At 56.8% G+C, this 20377-nt stretch overlaps 5 protein-coding genes across 5 annotated transcripts; 1 reads left to right on the top strand and 4 right to left on the bottom strand.

The window, feature by feature from the left end:
• Nucleotides 1-75: 75 nt before the first annotated feature.
• Nucleotides 76-1508, bottom strand: CH63R_11245 (Glycerol-3-phosphate dehydrogenase [NAD(+)]; the record flags this gene model as incomplete). Its single annotated transcript, XM_018306219.1, has 2 exons — nt 76-1303; nt 1372-1508. The coding sequence occupies 2 exons, from the start codon at nt 1506-1508 to the stop codon at nt 76-78; spliced, it is 1365 nt and encodes a 454-aa protein (XP_018153060.1).
• A 424-nt stretch (nt 1509-1932) lies between these two features.
• CH63R_11244 (uncharacterized protein) lies at nt 1933-2144 on the bottom strand (the record flags this gene model as incomplete). Its single annotated transcript, XM_018306218.1, has 2 exons — nt 1933-1949; nt 1979-2144. The coding sequence occupies 2 exons, from the start codon at nt 2142-2144 to the stop codon at nt 1933-1935; spliced, it is 183 nt and encodes a 60-aa protein (XP_018153059.1).
• Nucleotides 2145-7710: 5566 nt separating this feature from the next.
• Nucleotides 7711-12680, top strand: CH63R_11243 (Glycogen debranching enzyme; the record flags this gene model as incomplete). The annotated part of the gene is made up of 3 exons (XM_018306217.1): nt 7711-7940; nt 8126-12518; nt 12573-12680. 3 exons carry the CDS (start codon nt 7711-7713, stop codon nt 12678-12680), a joined length of 4731 nt encoding a protein of 1576 aa, XP_018153058.1.
• A 973-nt stretch (nt 12681-13653) lies between these two features.
• CH63R_11242 (Integral membrane protein) lies at nt 13654-14450 on the bottom strand (the record flags this gene model as incomplete). Its single annotated transcript, XM_018306216.1, has 3 exons — nt 13654-13954; nt 14022-14388; nt 14447-14450. The coding sequence occupies 3 exons, from the start codon at nt 14448-14450 to the stop codon at nt 13654-13656; spliced, it is 672 nt and encodes a 223-aa protein (XP_018153057.1).
• A 5169-nt stretch (nt 14451-19619) lies between these two features.
• Nucleotides 19620-20026, bottom strand: CH63R_11241 (uncharacterized protein; the record flags this gene model as incomplete). Its single annotated transcript, XM_018306215.1, has 2 exons — nt 19620-19921; nt 19981-20026. The coding sequence occupies 2 exons, from the start codon at nt 20024-20026 to the stop codon at nt 19620-19622; spliced, it is 348 nt and encodes a 115-aa protein (XP_018153056.1).
• Between the last annotated feature and the right edge of the window lie 351 nt (nt 20027-20377).

The following is a 20377-nucleotide window of genomic DNA, read 5'->3' as shown; positions in this document are numbered from 1 at the left end:
CACCTGCGGTACTGTTCCATATTATCCGTATGCTTTTTATGCCACAATATCTCCCCATCTGCTCTCTCCACTCGCCTAGTTGTCGGAGCTCGACACCAAGGTAGGGATGTCATCGACGCTGTAGCGTCCCTCGAGGATGCCGTGCACGGCGGTGAAGAGCGGGTATTTCTTCTCCAGACCCCTCGCCTTGAGGAAGCTGTTGACCTCCTGCGCCGTGCTCGTGCCCTGCAGCATTTGACCGTTGAGCTCCCGCTTCTCAACATCCTGAACGCTCAGGCCCTCCTCGACGGCCATCTTTGCGCATTTGAAGTTGCGGCCGCCGCTGCACGACGTGATCAGGTCGGCGACACCGGCCGACTCCTCGGTGAAAGTGCCGGTGTGGACCGTCTCGCCAAAGAACTCCTTTCCAAAGTTGACCATTTCCAGCAGGCCGACGCGCATGATGGCGGCCTTTGCGTTGTCGCCCCAACCGCGGCCGTCGACGAAGCCGGCAGCCAGGGCGACGATGTTCTTGAGTGCGCCGCCAAGGGAGACGCCGGCAACGTCGGAGACCATGCGCACGTGGAAGTAGGGACGGTGAAAAAGTTGCTTGAAGATCTGGTGGTCGAGAGGCGGGTACTCGGCGGGAACGGGAGTGAGCTTCGTCTTGGAGGCACGGCCGCGGGCATCTCTGTGCTGCATGTCGACAGGGGTCAGAGGCGCAATGCCGTTTCCGTTGCCGTTGGCGGGGGTGCCGTTGGGGGAGTTGGAGCGCGGAGTCGGGGCGCGGGAGTTGTCCATGGGAGGCGGGTCGTAGGCGACGGTGGTCTCGGACCACTTCTCTGCGGCGATCTCAGAGGCGATGTTTGCGCCGGAGAGGGCGCCGCAGTAGATGCCGAGGCCATCACCAATCCACTCAGAGAAGAGGGAGACGCCGTCATCCGAGACGTTGACGCCCTTGATGCACGAGATGCCGCGGGCGAAGGGCAGGATGTGGCCTCTCAGCTGCTTGCAGACGTTGCCGATAAACTGGTGGGGCAGGTTGAAGATGAGGATGGTAGAGTCCTTGACGGCGTCCTGGAGGGAGGGGTTCGCGACGATGTTGCGGGGTAGACTGATGCCGGGCAGGTATTTGGTGTTTTCGTGGTGCTTGTTGATGACGGCGGTGAGCTTCTGAGGGTGGTCGCCTACGGAGGCGTCGTAGTAGGGGGACGTCTCGTCAAGGACGACGTCTTCTTCGAACACCCACATGTGGACATCTTGTTCGAAGAGGTCGGGGTAGGCGGCCGTGTTCTCGGCGACGATCTTGGCGATGGTTGAACCCCTAGTCTGGGTGTCAGTAAAAAAACGTCCTCGCCAGCAAGCAGTAGAATAGAAGGGAGGGGGGCTTACCAGTTACCGGAACCGACGACCGTCACCTTGTGTTTCTTCTCGGCGCCGAGGAAAGCCATTGTGGATGCAGAGTTGAAACGTCGTATGGGAAAGCTGCTTCGGGCGATGGAAACAACAGAACGCAGTCTGAAGAGCATGGGGCACAGTGGAAAGGATATGGAAAGGGTCGTGTCAATGGGAAAAGGGAAAGGGGGGTGAAGTTTATGTATGTATTATGTACGAGCTACGGAAGGGAACGGGACGTGGATACGGGGAAAGGGGAGGGTCCAGACAGGTGCTTTCGGCATCGGCTCCTCTCTCGGTGACAGACAGAGGTGTGTGTGTGTGTGAGTGAGTGTGTGTGTGTCGTGTAGTACATGTGGTGTCTTGTTTTTCTTGGGGTCTCGCGACATGAGCAGCAGCAGTAACAGAGACGGCAGAAAAAAGGAGAGACAACGTAACGGCGGGGTGGTGTGGTCCTTGTTTTTGCCCCTCCACATGGCCCATGTCTCCTCATGGTACCTGTAAGTGTACTCTGTACAGAGCAGCCTGTTATTTTACCTGTACTTCGAGGTACCTACTTTACAGAAGGTATCTGTCTGTAAGTAAGTTTCTATGGAATACCCACCAAAAAGCAGCCTCTCCTCCTCCACGGCCCAGAGAGATAAAAGCTCCTGCCAATCGCTGTCCAATTCGGCAATCAGCTCGACCATAATACCGGGGTGCTCCTGCCCGACGGCAGTGTTGAGAGCAGCATGACGCACGTCCAAGCCGGCAGGGTCGCGGCGACACATCGTCACCGCTTTCCCAAATGGGTATAGTCGCTCAACGAAAACTCCAGGGGGTTGAGGCCGAGTCGGGCCCTTTCCCTCGTAATTTTTTTATTTTCTATTGATGTTCTCCTATCTACCTTACAAGCAGGGAGGGGCAGGCAAGACCATGGACCGGGTGTGGGGTGGGCACTGCCGCACTGCACTGATAGGGAAGGGAAAAGAAAGGAAGTGAGGATTGACGGGCCAAAGGTTCCCAACCCCGGGATGCCTCGGCCGGGCTCTCCGCTTCGTCTCCGCCGGCCACTGGCCGAGGCAAAGGTCACACTTGCACGTTCATCTGCCTCTGCACCCGGAGTCTCTTGTCATCCGTTGCCTTATCCTGTCCTCTCCTCTCACCCCTTTCCCCATGGCCGATGGCAACTCGGCTCGGCTCGTCACAAGACAAAATATAGGACGTGCCCACCGCCCTATCAACCAGTACCAATCCCATCTACGTCTCCTTCCTAAGGTACGAATGGATACTCTGTGCGTATCTGTACCGCACACATAGCAAGATCCCATGCCGGAAAGTGGTTCCTTAGTGGGAACAACGTACCCAAGAAACAACCCAAGACCCGGTGCACTGCAATGCTGCCAATCAATGCTGCCGTCTATTTCACCCCCTGGCGGCAGACAGAGGATCGGATCACATGCCAAACGCCCTTCCATTTGTTTCTTTCCCCATCGAGCCCGCTGCCCGATGCCCTGGACCCACGATACCGATCGTCGCATGGGTGAACCGGAAGCCTGCGTCGTTCTCTGCTTCTCGGGGGCACGACATCTCACGCCAACGCCGAACCAGAATCAAACAAGACACGGCAGCAACGTCCTTCCGTCGTTCCGCTCGCCATGCATATCTTGTGCCCCGTCGTTGCTGTCCAGAGTCAAATGCAATGTGACATTCTGCCGAGGAGCATCTGATAATGGTTGTGCCTGTGATGGCGTGACGCTGACGCTTCATCCCTGGTGGAGTGGACGGCTTCTGGACGATACCCGCGCAGCCATTTCTCTCTTCTTGATCGACCCGACTCATTTCTCTGACCCAGCTCGATACCCGTCCCGGATGAGGGAACGTAGACACCATCGGCTATTGCCAGTGGAACGGATAGGATTCTCATTCTCGACCCGGCCGCTCACGTCCAGTTTTGGCCATCGGAGCGTCCTCTTCTCGAATCAGGCAAGTCTTCGGTGAGAACCGCAGTCTACGAGATGCACAAGTAGGGAAGGCACGAGCATCGTTACTGCAGGTGGCGTACAGTCGCGTCGATGATCTGCCGCTGCTGCAAGGTACCCAGAGTCGTGATACATCAAAACGAGGTGACTGTCTAGCCACGCCACCTACCATCCGCTCGGTACTTCCAGGGGTCTCGGTCTACAAGAAGGCAACGTGGCGCCCATCTTTCCCAGGGACCAAAGTGCGCCCCGCCATCAAGAGGCAGATCCTTTACATGCGATCCAACGGTATCGCCGGCACAGTCGTCTCGGGGCGATGGTGTTGGTAGTTGAGCACAGCACCTCGCGGCACTTTACCCCATATCATGAGAAAGCCGGTCAGACACTGTTCCTCCACGAAGAGGCTACGCTTGATATCACCGATCAGTGTCCTCGGCCAGACTCTGAGAGACTAAAAGACCACAGCGGGGAACTAGGGGATGGGTGCCGCCGGGGGAAATACACAGTGGACAGGGCGGGACGGGCCGTTCGTGGGGAGCAGAGCGCTCGGCATGAACTGCACCGAGGCCGAGGCATCGCCTATCGCTTGGGTTCTTTATGTGTGCTGGGCTTGCAGGCGAGTCGGAGAGCTTGCTTTCCGACTCCGACTCCTTGGTACTTCCGTGGAGTCGATCGAGGCTAGATCTGGCTGAGCCGTCGTCTGTTTCACCTACTCCAACACGGCCAGGGCTGCTGGAGATATGATGTCTCTTTGTCCAGACTCGACATACACCGGCAACAGCTCGCGAGCACTGGCAGTGTCCCCACACGATAAGATGATGGGTATTGTCGCAGGTATGGCCTTGTTGTCTTCAACAAGTCAAGTGCCTGAAAATGATCATGTTCATCATTCCGGTGGGCGTGCCATCGAAGAGTGCAGGCCACAGGCGTTGCTGCTCTCTACCTAGGTACGCATCGAACCCATGGTCCTGACCGACAGGAGCACAACACTTCCAAGCACAGTGAATACGCGGTAAAACCTTGACTGATTCTTAATTTCCAAATCAACTATCGTGCTCCTACAAATGGCGGGGGACGCTGTCCGGATGAGGAGTACCGATCGACGTATGCCTCGAAGTATCTAGAGCCCTCGTGCCCGTGGAATCGATGGGGGCGTTATGTGATGGAACTATCATACCGTACATCTTGATAAGTCACAGATGAGAGCGCAAACTCTGGACAAGTCAATCTTTGGACTCGACTCCGGCGGGAGAAACCTGGTGCTTGCAAGCCGAGAAGCCTACTGTGTAAGAGCGCGTCGCCTGCCCGTCTCGGCGATAACATGTGGAAGCCTCAGAACTTTTTTTGAGTTCTCCCAAATGAAAAAGAGAGGGAAAAGGCTGAACTTGATCGGCCGAGTTGTGGGGAGATGACGGTGCTAATACATGTCGAGGCTGGACCATTGGGCGAGAGCCTCACTTTTGATCCTGTAAGGCAGCGAAGGTGCCAAGAAAGACGGAAGCTGAAAAGACGACACCACGTTTTTCTTCTTCCTTTTCCTCATTTTCCATGAAAAAGGAAAATGATTCTTTGGGGATGGGAATTTCTCCGTTGACGGGAATCTTGACGCTTGACGACGCGGTGGATCTTCCCAACTCGCGGACCGAACGCGTCCCAATTCGACCTATCTCTGATGGACCAGCGGCCATCGTCTCTCCAACAGCGAAATCGGGATGCATGGGCGGGCCCGTCAGTTTGTCAGGTCGACGGTAGACCTTCTGGGTCTCTCCTTATGGTAGAGGCAGAACTTAATAGGGTCCGGAACATTCAATATCGGCGAGCGGATCAACCGAGACTATTCTAGCCATGTGAGCTGGCGTGTCTCTCGATGAACCCGAGACGAGAGCAGTGGCCCGGCGAGGGCCCTCGCCTCGACTAAATTGATATCGTGTCATCGACAAACCCAACAACATCGCGGGGCGCCTCAGTCGAAGGCAGCTAGTCGTCTTTGGGTGCAAGGGCCGGGAGATGAGACACTAGGAAGCTCTTGCATGAGGTAACGTCATGGCGGGAGAAGAGAGACATGGGAGCAAAGAGCGGTGTCGGCTCTGTCGCATCCAGCATTCACGGGCGAGAAGCAATGTCTAGTCGGATGACGGGGGGGGACAGGAATATCTACTTACATACATGTATATGCGCCTTACATCTACAGATGGTTCAGGCCGCTGCCGTTTCTGAGGAGTAGAGGAATGGAGATGCGGCTGCCCGTTGCAACGGGTGATATTCAGGCACGGAAAGCCAATGAACGGAGCGGCAGGCAGCTCAGGTACAGCTGGTAAGTACGCCAAGTTGAATGAATGAGTTCATGGAGACTGGAGCTGTCTTTCCGGAAATCTGCAGGGGGGGGAGCAGGACAGTAGGAGGAAAACAGAGGGGGAGGGGCATGAAACCACGTCTGTGCAAGGCTCAAGCCGCTAGAGCTGATGCGGGATGAAGCATGGTGACGTCACTCGATATGCCAGGATGGGAGCTCTTTTGTGATTCCAAGCCATTCTCCATTGCAAATTTGCATGTCCACGGTATTCTTCGTACCACTCTGCGACACACGAAAAAGTCCTCGTCCCTGTAAAGGCTCTCTTGGTATCCGCTCTACGCCTACGCGTAGTACAAAAATCAGGCCAGACTGGGGCGGGAGCACAGATGCCGAGTCAAGGCCAGCGAAGGTCTCAGTCAGCGACGAGAAGCGACAACAGATGAACAGCGTGGCCATCACCTCACGATGTCGGATGTCCACTGGGAATTGGACAAGAAATTGGAAAGGGGAGGACAAACAAAAAAGGAGGAGAGAAGATTTCATTTCCCACAAGGCTGGTCGGTTGGATAGCGGCAGTCAATGGATACGGGATGCGATGTTTCGACAGGCAAGAGAAGCAGGAATTTCAATGTCAACAATGGTCTGGATGCTCGAGGATCGCGATGAGGGGACCCACAGTGTGAGGGGCTAGTCCATCTTTGAATTAGCGCTTCAAGCTGACCCCGCCGAAGCTATCCGGTTCAGGAGCCGCCAGACATTCCCATGTTTTGCTGTGGGCGCCATTCCATTTGGCAGCTTGACACCTTTTTTTTACTTTTTCTTTCGCCCATGCTGCTTGTATCTTCTCCGCACGGGGCTGGTGGAGGGATACTTGCCCCGCTGTGGTGACCACTGTTTCCTGAGTTTCTTTCGCTGGAGACTTGCCCCCCTTCCCCCCCTGTCAGCGACTTGTTGGTGCCGTCACATCCACTCACACAGCGAGAGCTCCTGCAGAGCTAAGGTCAGCAAGGTTATTGCTGCTTTTATCTTTGCTGTTGTTGCTGCTGTTACTGCTCTGGCCAGCCAAGCTATCCCGCCAACACCCAGAGGTTGGAGTAAATCTTCCCTCCTGATGCCGTCCGTGGCCGACATGCTATCCCACATCCCCCTAACACACAGTACATGCGCGGCGCGCCAAGCAAACCTCGTACCTTGACTGAAGGAGCTCTCCTCCCGGGAGCCGCCTCAGCCCCCCCCTCCTCTCTCTCTATTATGTGTGTCTCCAAGATCCCGACTGGAGGTAAGTGCTCAGGTACGAACACCTAGCATGCGGCAGCAGTGGTAGCATGACACCCCACCGGGCCATGCTTTCATCACCTTGGCTGGCCGGCCGGCCGGGCTGAGACCGAGAGAGAGTGAGAGAGAGAGAGAGATTGACGGACGGAGGCGCTAGGAGAAGGAGAAGGAGAGAGGGAAAACGGTTGGGCTGGAAGTGTCACTGTGTAGAGCAAGGTAAGGTAGGTAGGTAGGTAGGTAAGTAGAGCAGTCTCAGTCTTCCACGCGGTCCGGCGCATCGTCACCGTCCTCCATTGTGTTTCCCTTTCTCCTTCCTTTCTTCCTTCTCTCTCTCTCTTTTCCTCTTCCTCTTCGTTTCTCCCCCTTCTACTCCCTGCCTCCGTCTCTCTCACCCACAAACACATACACACACGTACCTACCTTCGTACATCGTACATCCTCAGGCGCGTTACCTCGTCTACCGGACCTCACCTCTTGGGCTCTTCTTTACCTCCTCTCTCTCTCTCTCTCTCTCTCTTTCGCTCTCCCACTCAAGTTTCTCTACAATTATCGCCAGTCGTTGAACCCTCAAGACCACGGCCTGTCCGCCAACAACCGCATCTCAGCACACCTCAGTCGCTCTTCATCAATTGCTGGTCCCAGCCGCCCCCCAGCTTTCCTCCCCAGCACCCGGCCCATTGTTTCGCCCGGAATCGTCTCCGCATCCAGCGCACCCACCTCCCCTCTCCTCGTCCTGCTCCTGTTGCTGTTACCCACGTCGCCGATCCGTCCGCGGGGCAGCAAAGTTGCCTCCTACAACCCAGGCAAATGATACCAAAAACCATGATATCCAACGAAGTATACCTCCTCCCCCTCAACGACGACGGCTCGCCCCAGGTCGCCGGCGAATACGTCTACATCGCCCCAAAAACCAACGATCCCGTAACGATCCGCTTCGCCATCGAGGGCACCTCGTCCGTCTGTCGCCATGGCAGCCTGTGGGTCAACATTCCAGAGCAGGGCGCCGAGTTCCACAGACATGAGTTTCGCGAGTTCAAGTAAGCTAGCTAACCTACCTACCTACCTACCTTACCTCTCCATCCATCTACCCCGCGACCCCAACTGTAATTGATTCTTCCAATTCGTGGCCGCCCGCGCGCCCGCGCGCCGCTGCCCCTCTCTCCCTCTCCTGGTGTGTGTGTGTCGTGTAATTCTTCGAGCTCAAGCTCATCCGCTTCCCCAGGTTGAAACCCGACTTCAATCGCACCATTGAAATCTCCGTTCCCATCTTCCAGGCCGGCGCCTACGCCTTCTACACCACCTATGCCGAGCTGCCAGACCTCGCCGAAGAGCTCGACGCCACGCCTCAGTCCACCACATCCGCAGTCACCAACAAGAAGACGCCCCTCTACTACATCGATGTCGCCCCGCGCCTCACCCTCGACGGCCGCCCTCTGCCGCTGCCCGCTCTGTCCATCTTTTCCGTCATTAGCAAGTTCATGGGCAAGTACCCGACCGACTGGGAGAAGCACCTGCGCGGCATCAGCGACCGCGGCTACAACATGATCCATTTCACCCCGCTGCAGGTCCGCGGCGCCTCCAACTCCCCCTATAGCCTGTACGACCAGTTGGGCTGGGACCCAGACTGCTTCCCCGCCGGCGAGAAAGACGTCCGGGGCCTCGTCGAGAGCCTGGAGAAGCAGTACTCCATGCTGAGTTTGACCGACATCGTCCTCAACCACACGGCCCACAACAGCGCCTGGCTGCAGGACCACCCTGAGGCCGGATACAATCTGGTGACGGCCCCTTGGCTGGAGTCGGCCTGGCTGTTGGACACGAAGCTGCTGGAGCTCGGTGACAACCTCGAGAAGCTCGGTCTCCCCACCGAGGTCAAGAGCGACGAGGACCTGATCAAGATCATGGACGCCATCAAGAAGCACGTCATTTCAGAAATTCGCCTGTGGGAATACTACGCCATTGACGTTGAGCGCGACGTCGATGCCGCCTTGGAAGCTTGGGTTGCTGGCCGTGCCACCTCGCCCGAGCACGCCGCCGGTGGCGCGTCTGTTGCCGGCCTCAAGGACGCCTCCCAGAAGGACCATGCCCAATTCCTCATCGAACACGGTCTGCAGGGCGCCGACCGCATGGGTGAGCGATTCCGGAAGACGGTCGATCCCGAGGCCGCTTCTGGCCTCCTCTCGGTCATTTTCGGACGCTACGAGGGCGAGGAGGGCTCCACGCCGACCAAAGCAGCGGCCAGGTCCAAGCTCGTCTCCCTCTTTGACGAAATCAACCTGCCTTTCTACAAGGAGTACGATACCGAGATTGGCGAGATCCTGCAGCAGCTGTTCAACCGCATCAAATACTGCCGACTCGACGAGCATGGCCCGCGCATGGGTCCCATCAACAAGGAATTCCCTCTCATTGAGACCTATTTCACCCGCTTGCCCAAGAACGACACGACCGCCAAGAACAAGCCCGAGGAGAATGTCCTCGTGAACAACGGCTGGGTCTGGGGTGGCAATGCCCTCATTGATCATGCTGGTCCTGAGTCTCGTGTTTACCTCAGGCGCGAAGTCATTGTTTGGGGAGACTGCGTTAAACTCCGCTACGGCAACGGTCCGTCCGACAGCCAGTTCCTGTGGGACTACATGACCAAGTATGCTCGCATGCTGGCCAAGTACTTCGCCGGCTTCCGCATCGATAATTGCCACTCCACCCCGCTCCATGTGGCAGAGCACATTCTCGACGAGGCGCGCCGCGTCCGCCCGGACTTGTACGTCGTCGCCGAGCTTTTCACTGGCTCCGAGGAGATGGACTACGTCTTCGTCAAGAGGCTGGGCCTGAGTGCGTTGATCCGCGAAGCCATGCAGGCCTGGAGCACCGGCGAGCTGAGTCGCTTGGTCCACAAACACGGCGGTCGCCCCATTGGCAGCTTCGAGGTTGACGAAATCTCCAAGGCCGACTCCAAGTCGCCAATGAGCCCCATGAGCCCGTCTGTCGAAGGCGGCGATATGCTCAACGGAAGCAGCCCCTCTTCGCGCGAGATCATCCGGAGGATCAAGCCGGTGCCCGTCCAAGCGCTCTTTATGGACTGCACCCACGACAACGAGACCCCGGCTCAGAAGCGCGATGCGCGCGACACCCTCCCTAACGCCGCTCTCGTCAACATGTGCGCTAGTGCCACCGGCAGTGTCATGGGCTACGACGAGATCTACCCCAAGCTAGTCGACCTCGTTAACGAGACCAGACTGTACACCTCCGAGTCCTCTTCCAAGCCGGTCAAGGTTGGCGGTGGCCGGAACGGCATAGGCGGCATCAAGAAGCTCCTGAACCAGATCCATACCCTGATGGGCAAGGATGGATACGACGAGACTCATATTCACCACGAGGATCAGTACATCACTGTCCACAGGGTCCACCCCGAGTCACGAAAGGGCTACTTCCTCATCGCACACACCGCCTTCCCCGGGTACGGTAACGGCAATGGTGCTTTCAACGCTGTTCATCTGGGCGGCACAAAAGCTCGCCATCTTGGCAGCTGGATGCTGGAGGTTGACGCCGGCGACGAGGCCAGGAAGGATGTCCTGGATGACAAGAAGCTCCTGCGCGGCTTGCCGAGCCGTGTCGTCGACGTCCCGGGTGTTCGTATGGAGGTCAAGGGTGACGATACCATCATTACCGTTCGCGACAAGTTCCCCCCCGGCAGCATCGCTCTTTTCGAGACGTGGATCCCGGCTGCCGAGCACTCGTCGGGACTGGACAACTATGTCACCTCAGGCGCGAGGTCCGCGGTGGAGAACCTGAACCTTGTCGACCTCAACTTCCTGCTCTACCGATGCGAGGCCGAGGAGCGCGACGGTAGCGGCGGCAAGGACGGCTGCTACGACATTCCTGGGCACGGCAAGCTCGTCTATGCTGGTCTTCAGGGCTGGTGGAGTCTCCTCAAGGACATCATCCGCGACAACAACCTCGCCCACCCTCTGTGCCAGAACCTCCGCGACGGCCAGTGGGCCCTCGACTACATTGTTGGCCGGCTGGAGCGCATTAGCAAAACTGCCGACTTTGACCGTCTCGAGAAGCCTGCTGTTTGGTTGAAGGAGCGCTTCGATGCCATCAGGAAGATCCCCAGCTTTTTGCTGCCGAGATACATTGGCCTCGTGTTGCGAACACTGTACAACGCCTCGTGGGAGCGCGGTCTCGGACTCATGAACGACAATGTTCGCGAAGGGCAGTGGTTCCTCCAGAGCCTTGCAATGGTCAGCGTACAAGAGACCGGTCTGGTAAAGTCTGCGTCCCTGTGGCCGAAGAAGCTGGTGCCTTCGCTGGCGGCCGGCCTGCCTCACTTTGCTGTCGAGTGGGCGAGGTGTTGGGGACGAGACGTTTTCATCTCGCTCCGGGGTCTCTACCTGGGCACCGGCCGCTTTGACGAGGCCAAGGAGCACATCCTTGCCTTCGCCAGCGTCTTGAAACATGGCATGATTCCCAACTTGCTTAGCAGCGGAGCGCTCCCTCGTTACAACTCTCGCGACTCCATCTGGTTCTTCCTCCAGTGCATTCAGGACTACACCAAGTTCGCCCCCAACGGATTGGATCTCTTCAAGGAGAAGGTCAAGCGACGCTTCCTCCCCTATGACGACACCTGGTTCGATGTCGAGGACTCCCGTGCCTACTCGCAAGAGAGCACGATCGAGGACGTCATCCAGGAGGCTCTCCAGAGACACGCCTCGGGCATGTCTTTCCGTGAGGCCAACGCCGGCCCGTCGATCGACTCCCAGATGAGCGACGAGGGTTTCAACATCTCCATCAAGCCTGATTGGGAGACCGGCATCATCTTTGGCGGTAACCAGCACAACTGCGGTACGTGGATGGACAAGATGGGCGAGAGCGAACGCGCCGGCTCCAAGGGCGTTCCCGGCACACCCCGCGACGGCGCTGCCATCGAGATCACAGGTCTCCTGTACAGCACCCTCAAGTGGCTGGCTTCCCTCAACTCGGAGGGCAAGTACCAGTACTCCTCAGTGAAGAAGGCGGACGACTCCTCCATCTCCCTCAAGGACTGGGCCGGCCTCATCCGCGCAAACTTTGAGCGCTGCTATTATGTTCCTCTGACCCCCGAGGAGGACTCCAAGTACGATGTCAACCCCAAGGTCATCAACCGACGTGGCATCTACAAGGACCTGTACAAGTCTGGCAAGGAGTACGAGGATTATCAGTTGCGCGCCAACTTCCCCATCGCCATGTGCGCGGCCCCCGAGCTCTTCGATCCCGAGCATGCTCTGCACGCCCTCTTGGTCGCCGACAAGACCATCCGCGGCCCTACGGGCATGGCAACCCTAGACCCTGCGGACCTCAACTACAGACCGTACTACCGCAACAGCGAGGACAGCGACGACTTCGCCACGAGCAAGGGACGCAACTATCACCAGGGTCCGGAGTGGTTGTGGCCGACGGGCTTCTTCCTCCGTGCGCTGCTGAAGTTCGACCTCGCGAGGAGAGGATCCGAGGCCGGGCGTATCGAAGCCTTCCAGCAGGTCACGCGGAGATTGATGGGCTGCAAGCAGATGATCCGGGAGAGTGTATGGGCAGGGTTGGCCGAGCTCACGCAGAAGGATGGAGAGGACTGCCCCGACTCGGTAAGTTGATCCAATATGCCGACAAGTGAACGAACAAAGTACTAACACGCTCAGTGCCCCACGCAAGCATGGTCCGCTGGCTGCTTGATCGACTTGTACATGGATGCTGCCGAAGAGCAGAGTGACAAAGCCAAGATTGCCTTACCTGTAAGGACCAAGTAAACGATTCGTCGTCGTCAAAACTAATAGCTCCCACTGGGTAACGTGTTCAGGATGGTGAGACGGTTTGAGAGTTTCAAAAAGGGGGATGCAGAGAAGAAGGCATGGAACAGGCGAAAAGCCGAATAAAGCCATTGGTTCACCTTTTGGATGAGGGGGATACGGCTTGGGGTTTCAGATGGTACATAGATAGAAGGCATTAATAATAACCTATCACGGCTCAAGGCCTATCTGCTTGCCGGCTTTGATGTTCTGGTGTTGATCCAGCCGGGCAGGTCCCTTCGTCGTTGCTCCTATCACATGACGACGCCGAGCATTAGGCACAGGATCTCAGTGCCCGAACGGCCATTGGTTTGATCGACCCGCTCGGATAGTGCATGCCTGTTATTTGTGACCGATTGTGCCTGGAGGAGTGGTTATCGAGGATACGCAGTGATCACTTGTTTGATTATGACAGATGCCTCCCAATCACATGACCGAAGCATTTCAACGATGATAGACGGGTTCTGTACAAGGATTATCATTTGTGGAACGCGTCCGAAGCCCGACCACGAGTGCCTCTCGCTTTCCGGGCCGAGGCTAAAGAAACCTCCGGCCGGCAGACCCGAATCCCGTTTATGTCATGCGGGTTCGCGGTCGGATGCTTTGGTTCTCCCGTCTCCCATCTCCCGTTACTCTTCTCCCGCAACCTTCGTCGGCCTATACCCGCCGCGCTGCTTCGTTTTATTTTGGTTACGCGAGAGAGCAAGCGGTTTGACCGCCAATGCTCTCGCCGTATCCAATAGTGGTTTCCCGTGTTTCCAGCCGTACTCCTATAAAATGACCATGAAAAATGAAAAGATAAATGGGGAGAACAAGTCTTTGCGCAGAACAATGTGCGTGCGTTTGTATGGGTGTGGATATCCAAACACCGAATGCCGTTTGAAAAAAAGATGAACGCCGTCTCGTTAAGCCGTTGATGGGATGGCCGTAGTGCCTACGTCCTCTCGTTCACGATCCACCTCTTTCTCTCGTTGGGGGGCTTCTCGTCGTAGACTGCGGAAGGAGGCCCGGGCATGAACTGGCCGGGCGAGTTGATGATGCCGGCCTGGTTGACGTTGACGCCGGAGCCGGCGATGATGCCGCTGGGTCCCTTGTGGGCGTGCTTGCCGAGCTCGTACATGCGATCCTTACGGCGGAGGTAACGCCGGCGCCAGATGCAGGCGCCGATCCAGATGCCAGCGATGGCGACGACTAGGACGACGAGCATGACGACCCATTTCCAGTGGTTGGAGAGCCTGGAAAATAAAGAGACTGTCAGTGACTGACGGGAGAGCGTCGACGATGAGCTTTGGGAAGGCTTACCAGTCACCCCCGTTCCCGCTGTTGGATGAGCCGGACCCTCTCGATGACCCGCTCGTCGCGGAGGAACCCGGAGAGGAGGATGCCTGGGTGGCAGCGCCGCCAGCGACGGAGTTGCAGAATGAGGTGTACCATCCCTGAATGCTGCTGAAGCCGGCAGCATCACAGGCTGCGGCGTCACACACGCCGGTGGCGGCCGTCTTGAAGGGTTGCAGGACGGCCTGACTGCAGAAGCAGGCGTTGTAGACGCTGCCGTCGGCGGCCGGGACGGCGGGGGGCACGCATGCACCGTTGGCATCGTAGAGCGGGCCGCAGTTCAGAGCGCAGGCCGGCAGGTCCGCAAAGGGCATAATAGTAGTCGAAAGACCAGCTGGACGACGTTCAGATCATGCAACATGGCTACCAGAGAGCTGTTGGGTGAGACTTACACATTGTGGCGGATTTGACGAGGCGTCAAACAGGATGCCCTAGTGAGTTGGATAGGTTTGATAATTGATTGAAGACGGGTAAAAGAGCAAAGGGGAGAAGGGTAACGGGAGATGTAGGTGTGCTGATGTCGGTCGCCGTAAATCAACACAAGGCTTTGGAATGCGGAGACGGCGGAAGCGATCGAGGGAAGGTATTCGACCTGATTACGGGTGGCCCAAAACACACAAGCGTTGACACGGGGAGGTTTTTTAAGATTGAACCACAATCCAGCGAGTCAAGAAGCGCAGGGGATTGGAAAAGAAGTTGCGAAGGTGAAGCGTGCAGGTCGAGTGATGGATGGGTTGAATTTGATGAGTTGTGTCAACCAAGATGGCTTTCAAGAGTCGATTGTGCGTGGGTGAGTTTTGACTCTGGCGATGAGATCGGCGTTGTCTAGTTTTCGTCCCAAGTAGGTCGAGGTTGAGCAAGGTCCAGCTGCCGTCCCAGCTTCTGGCACACGGATTGCCTCCAAGCGTCGTCCCGTTCGTTTGATGCCGAAAAAGCCAAGTGCGGGATGCGTCTTCTCAAGCAGTAAAACTCCCGTGCGTTTGCAGGTCGAGTCGTGAGGGTTTAGTTTTCGGGTAACTTCGTCTGATGCTCGAGGGGGTTGTGATTTCCAATGTGGGCCGGTTTGCACGCGCTCGTCACCACTGTGTGTCCGATCGGTTCGGGATTCAGATGCTGGGAGGTTGAGAGAAGGCGAGAGATGTTCGTGTGTGTGAGGGGTATTCCCAAAGGCGAGGTCGTCGGGCGATGTTCCAAGCGAGTGACGGCAATCGATGAGGGCGGATTGGGCCTGGACTAGGCTGGGCTGTGGTCGGTCGTGGCAGGTCGACGATGTATCTGTCGCGGACTGGTTCAAGTGTGAGGTGCAGGGTGCCGTGCCGTCGCAGTCGGTTGTTACTCCTTGTCCTTCTCGAAAGGTGGCGAAGCGACTGTGCGAATGCGGAGGAGGTGAGAAGAACGAGGAGGAGAGAGGAGGGGAGGGCAGAGAAGAGGTGGTGAGAGGTGGTTCGGGGGCGTTTTTGTCGACTTGTCGGTGGTTTTGGAGGAAGGGAGGAAGAAGGCCGGGACGGTGGTGGTGAGAAGGCAATTGAGAGAGTGAGTGCATGGGCGATTCTGGGATTAATCGATTAATCGACAGGGCAAAAAAGCAAGAACCCGGGGGCCAGGGACAGGCGAAGCATTGATGGGATGGCATGACCCAGAGGAGGTACTTTGCGCCTCACTGTGCTGCACATACTGAGACAAGTACTCTTCTCGGGTGTTGCTGGCCTGCCGATGCAGAAGCGCCAGACAGGGCCAGCGCCAAGCGCCAGCACCAGCAGCAAACGGCTAAACAAGACTTGCATCCTCCTCATCTTCTCCTCCTACTCCTCTTTCACCTTGTCCTCGATCCTCCACAAGACAAGTCACAACACACACAACCCCAGCGCCTGCCCAGCACACAGTCACCATGGTCTACATCACAGGGACAATAACAACTAGGACACCACTGACTAGCATATCCTCCATCGATCGGCCAGCTCAAAGGCACAGCAATCTAGGAGGAGGGAAGAGCCCAGCCGGATAGATGGGAGAAGGAGGGGGCCACTAGGGATCACCGGGTCCCCTGCTATGCGCCTGGCAAGGGAAGCGCTGCGGGAGCGACGGGCTCTCGGAGTTCAAGTACGACGTACCAAAGTAGTCGACAGCTTATTCGTACAGGCCAGTGGCTGGGCCCAGAGACGGATTGGAACCGGGTCTGGGGTTCCATCTTCCCCTCTCATGAGTAAGAGTCCCTGATCGAGAAGAACGGGACAGGGGTGGGATGACTGCATCTTCAGGTTTAGGTTGGGCGGGTCGTCTTGTTCCCACAGTCTGTCCCCGCTGCCAGAGGTGTGGAAACGCATTCTGGGATTGAGTGTCACTGACTGAATGGACTGGGCTGGGCTGGACTGACTGTGTTGTGTTGTGTTGTGTTGTGTTGTGTCAAAGCGAGCCTCCGGAACGACCGGTACGTATTTTTCACGCCGTTTCTCGCGCTCATCGCCCATCATCCCTCACTCACTCGTTACCTACTCCCTTTCCCCTCGCTCGTCATCTCACCTATTCTGTTCGTTGCTTCTGCAGCCTGATGCATCTACAATACGGGAGTCCGTGATGACCGACACTGCCGCTGTCTCTGGCCGATTGGCAGTCGAAGGAGCACAACTCAGGCTGTGCAGGCGCCAGCTGAGCGACCCGGTCCAGCCGAGCGCGACCTGGGAGAGAGGCGGACACGGGCGCCGCCAGCCAGCCAGCCAGCCATCTGAGGCAAGAGGCTTGGCTATTGAAGAGTCAAGACACGCCATCGTGGCACCTCTGCGGCGCAGGGCGGGTTTTACCTTCGGCCGTGGCTTGCTGCCCTGTCAACTGTTTCCCGTCCCTTTGTTGGCCAATGGTGAGGGAAGGGAGGGACGGCGAAAGAAGGTTCAAGGGAAGCAAACGCAACAATAGGGATACAATGGACAAAGATGCTGGTGAAAGGTCGTGTGTCGCACGTGCTGGTCGAGGCGGCGACGGGCCGAAAACAGCACAAGCCGAGCCCGACGCTCAAACCCTCTCAACTGCCGTTTCTTATCGATTCCACTCCCGCGCGTCCCCTATGGGCTCCCTTACTCTCACAAAGTAGTGTAGAAGCGCTCACCCACTCGCTCACTCAACTCTCACTTACCCGCACCGTCGCAAACTGTCTGCCCAGCTGGAAACAAGAAAGAATATAGTTCGTTCGGGCAATAGGACCAAAGGCCGACCCGACAAGATGGTGGACGGTCCACGGAAAGATGGAAGAGCCCAGTGGTGCAGGGGGTGGCTGGTCCTGACGAGGAGCACGCCATTCCTCTTTCAGTTGTCCTCCAATCTTTCTGCAGGAATGTGCGGATGGAGCTCGTCAGGGCTTGAGTGGACTCTGGTCGAGAACAGAAGATGAATCAAAAGGTACGTATCCTTGAACTCAGCAGCGAATGCCAGGCTGGTCAAGGTGAGGTGAGGTGAGGTGAGGTGTGTGTGAGGCGAAGAGTGTGAGAATGAGACTGCGGCGTACACTATGTGCCAGAAGGATTCGAAGGAGAAGGAGCAGCGAAACGCTTGTTTCTCTACCTCGGGCTCCATATCCAGCGATCATACATAGCATGCCTGATGCTTATGCAAACATATGGGTGTGTGTCTCTGGCCGAATCATTCAAATCATTGGCATCTGATGTCCCTGGTCTTTTTCCTTTCCGTTTCTTCCCCCTGTAAACATGGTCGCCCTTTGTTTCTCCACCACGTCGTCCCTCGTCCCCTAGGTAGGTAGCTGAACCGAAGTGACCACCACTCGACCTCAACGCCAGAGACGCTGAAACCGAGGCGTATCCACGTGGAGAAAGGGGGGGGCGGTCGATGGTGAAGGCGAAGCGGGTTTTCACCCAAAAGAATACAGAAAAAAAAAAAAGGACGAAACACGACGTTCGCCCCGTGTCAAACTGCGGGCGTGCATCGCGCGCGATGGATCTGCCCTGACGGCCCGGAGCATTCTTCGCTGCCCGTTCTCATCTCACGCGAGACGGAGAGTCTGGTCTACTTGGGCTATGCACAACTCAAACGGAGCGCAGCGCTATCAACACTACCATTCGGGGAGGGGGGAGGGGAGGCTCAGTAATGCACACAATTTAGCGCAAACCGGGGGGGGGAAGTCTATTACCCGTTGCCAATTAATTACGGTCGGAAAAGTCCAAGTCCAAAGGTCAAGCGTCCCGTACGTAGGCTCTCCGGTTTGCTTGACGTCATATGGCCTATCCGAGTGCGAACCGGCTCATTTCTCCTTTTTATGCTTATGCTTTTCATACTTTTTTTCTTTCTTTCTTCCTCCTCGTCGTTTTCTTCTCGTCGACAGGGAGACGAGACCTGCAAGACATTGGGACGGCGAAAGTCGAGGGGATGTGCGAGGGAGGAGTGAGAGAGGTAGAGACACATGTCCTAGAGATGATACAATCGACGGCCGAAACTGCTTCAATATCTATATCCGTACTTTTCTGACATCTGCAGACCTCACTCGCACTGCCGGCTTTCCAGCTGCTTACGTTGTACATGGGAACATTGGCCTGCTCGTCCAAAACAGGAAGAAGTGGAAACTCCCTCTCCAGAGTCCCAAGGGGGGCATGTTCTCCACGCACGACAAGGCCATGCAAGCTCCCAAAAGTATCGGCAAGTCTGCCCTCCTCAGTCAGCTTACGAATGCCATTACAGCTACCCAATCTCGCCAATGTCCCAGTTGATCAATCATTACCGAGACCCCGAACTGACTATTGCCTCTCGCATCATCACCACTCCTATCAGATTGCCCCCCCATCCCCAATAGCATTCCACTTCGGTCATAACCCAGCTTCACGTTCTGTCATCCGTCAGAGTTGCGAAAGGTCCACCCGTCACCACAAGTCTTTCTCGTCCTTGGCCCTATGCGGGGGGGGTTGGCATGCGGCGTGTCGCTGGATGTGCAGACTATGGGACTTGCATGACGTCTCCATTTCTACCATTTTTGCTTTGGGGAGATGCCGTGCCAAGTTGCGCCGTTGCGCTCGGCGGGCCACTTTAACCGGATGCGTCCGAACTTCGATGGCCGAATGAGGTCAACGAGCCAAGAGAAAAGCAAATACGAGCTTGAAAGAGACACAGAAAGGCAGTAGGACAGAGAGAGACTTACAAGGGGGTTGGGCAACGGTAGTACGGAACGGACAACACGGCGAATAAAGCTTGTTCGAAACCCCGAAAGGAACTTCTCTGCCATCTCTGCTCATCTCGTAGAGTTCTCCGCTTGGTGCAATCCAACTTTCTGACTTTTCCCAAGCCACAAATAGCCTGACTGCCAAGCCAGACAGTGCTCCCGGCATCAAGGCCCTCCCGTACTCTGGCGATCCCCCCATCTCCATAATGGTACGGGTGAGCTGACAGAACAATGTGTTCCCTGGCCCGGAAAGTTGTCTATTGCAAGTGCACATCTAAGTCTATGAAACGAGAACGACGCGTCCGACAAAGGAGATATCGAGGAGGCCACGACTCGAAAGCACCGAGTTTCTCCCCTCCTCCAACCCCCACCGACTAACCATTCCAGTACGACCACCCGTCTCAGGGGTTTCAGCGCTGCTGCTGCTGCTGTTGCTGCTGCTGCTGCGTCCGGGACGTGGCGTACGTTGCCGATGCGCCCGACCCCTGACGCCCGCCAACGCACCCCGCTGCCGATCCGGCCGCCGGCACCTCGGCGATGGCGTTGAACGGCTCCTGCCAAGACGGTTCCGTCAGCCATCTGCCGACGCCGTAGCTGTCGCTGCCGCCCGCTCCCGTCTGGCTCCGATCGAGCGACTGGTTCTGCCACGAGCGGTTCACGGGGACGGTGCTTGAGGAGGAGCTCTGCCCGCTGGACTTCTTGTTGCTGGAGCCTGCGAGGGGTGTGTGTTAGCCGATGGCTTTCTGACTGGTGAGGGGTGATGAAACTGACCCTTCGACTTGGAAGAGGAGGGCTGCTTGGAGGATTGCTTGGCCATTGTGTCGGCGTTAAGATTAGGAAGGCTTTTGGTTGGGGTTATTGGGTTGGTGTTTGGAGTATGAGAATGGAGAAGAGTATCGACAGCGATTATGATGTTCTAGTTTCCTGAGCAGGTGCTTGAGGGGGTGATCGAGTGATGGCTTCTGACTCTCTCTGGCCACCATCCCACCAGGAAGCCCATCCATTTCCTTTTTATATTCCCATCTCACCTACAAACCTTCGTCAGATTCTTAAGCCGGACCATCCGTCCCTACTGTTCCAAGCCGATATTCACCACGTCCACGACTGCTTGAGCTACTGTAGACGAGGCCACGATGCGGCAGCAGTTGCACATGCTTTCGTCCGTATC

This window comes from Colletotrichum higginsianum, chromosome 8 (genome assembly GCF_001672515.1).
Source record: "Colletotrichum higginsianum IMI 349063 chromosome 8, whole genome shotgun sequence".
In the NCBI taxonomy this organism is placed as follows: Eukaryota; Fungi; Ascomycota; class Sordariomycetes; order Glomerellales; family Glomerellaceae; genus Colletotrichum; species Colletotrichum higginsianum.
Note: the sequence above shows the minus strand (reverse complement) of the source record. Positions and strands in the feature narration are given on the sequence as shown.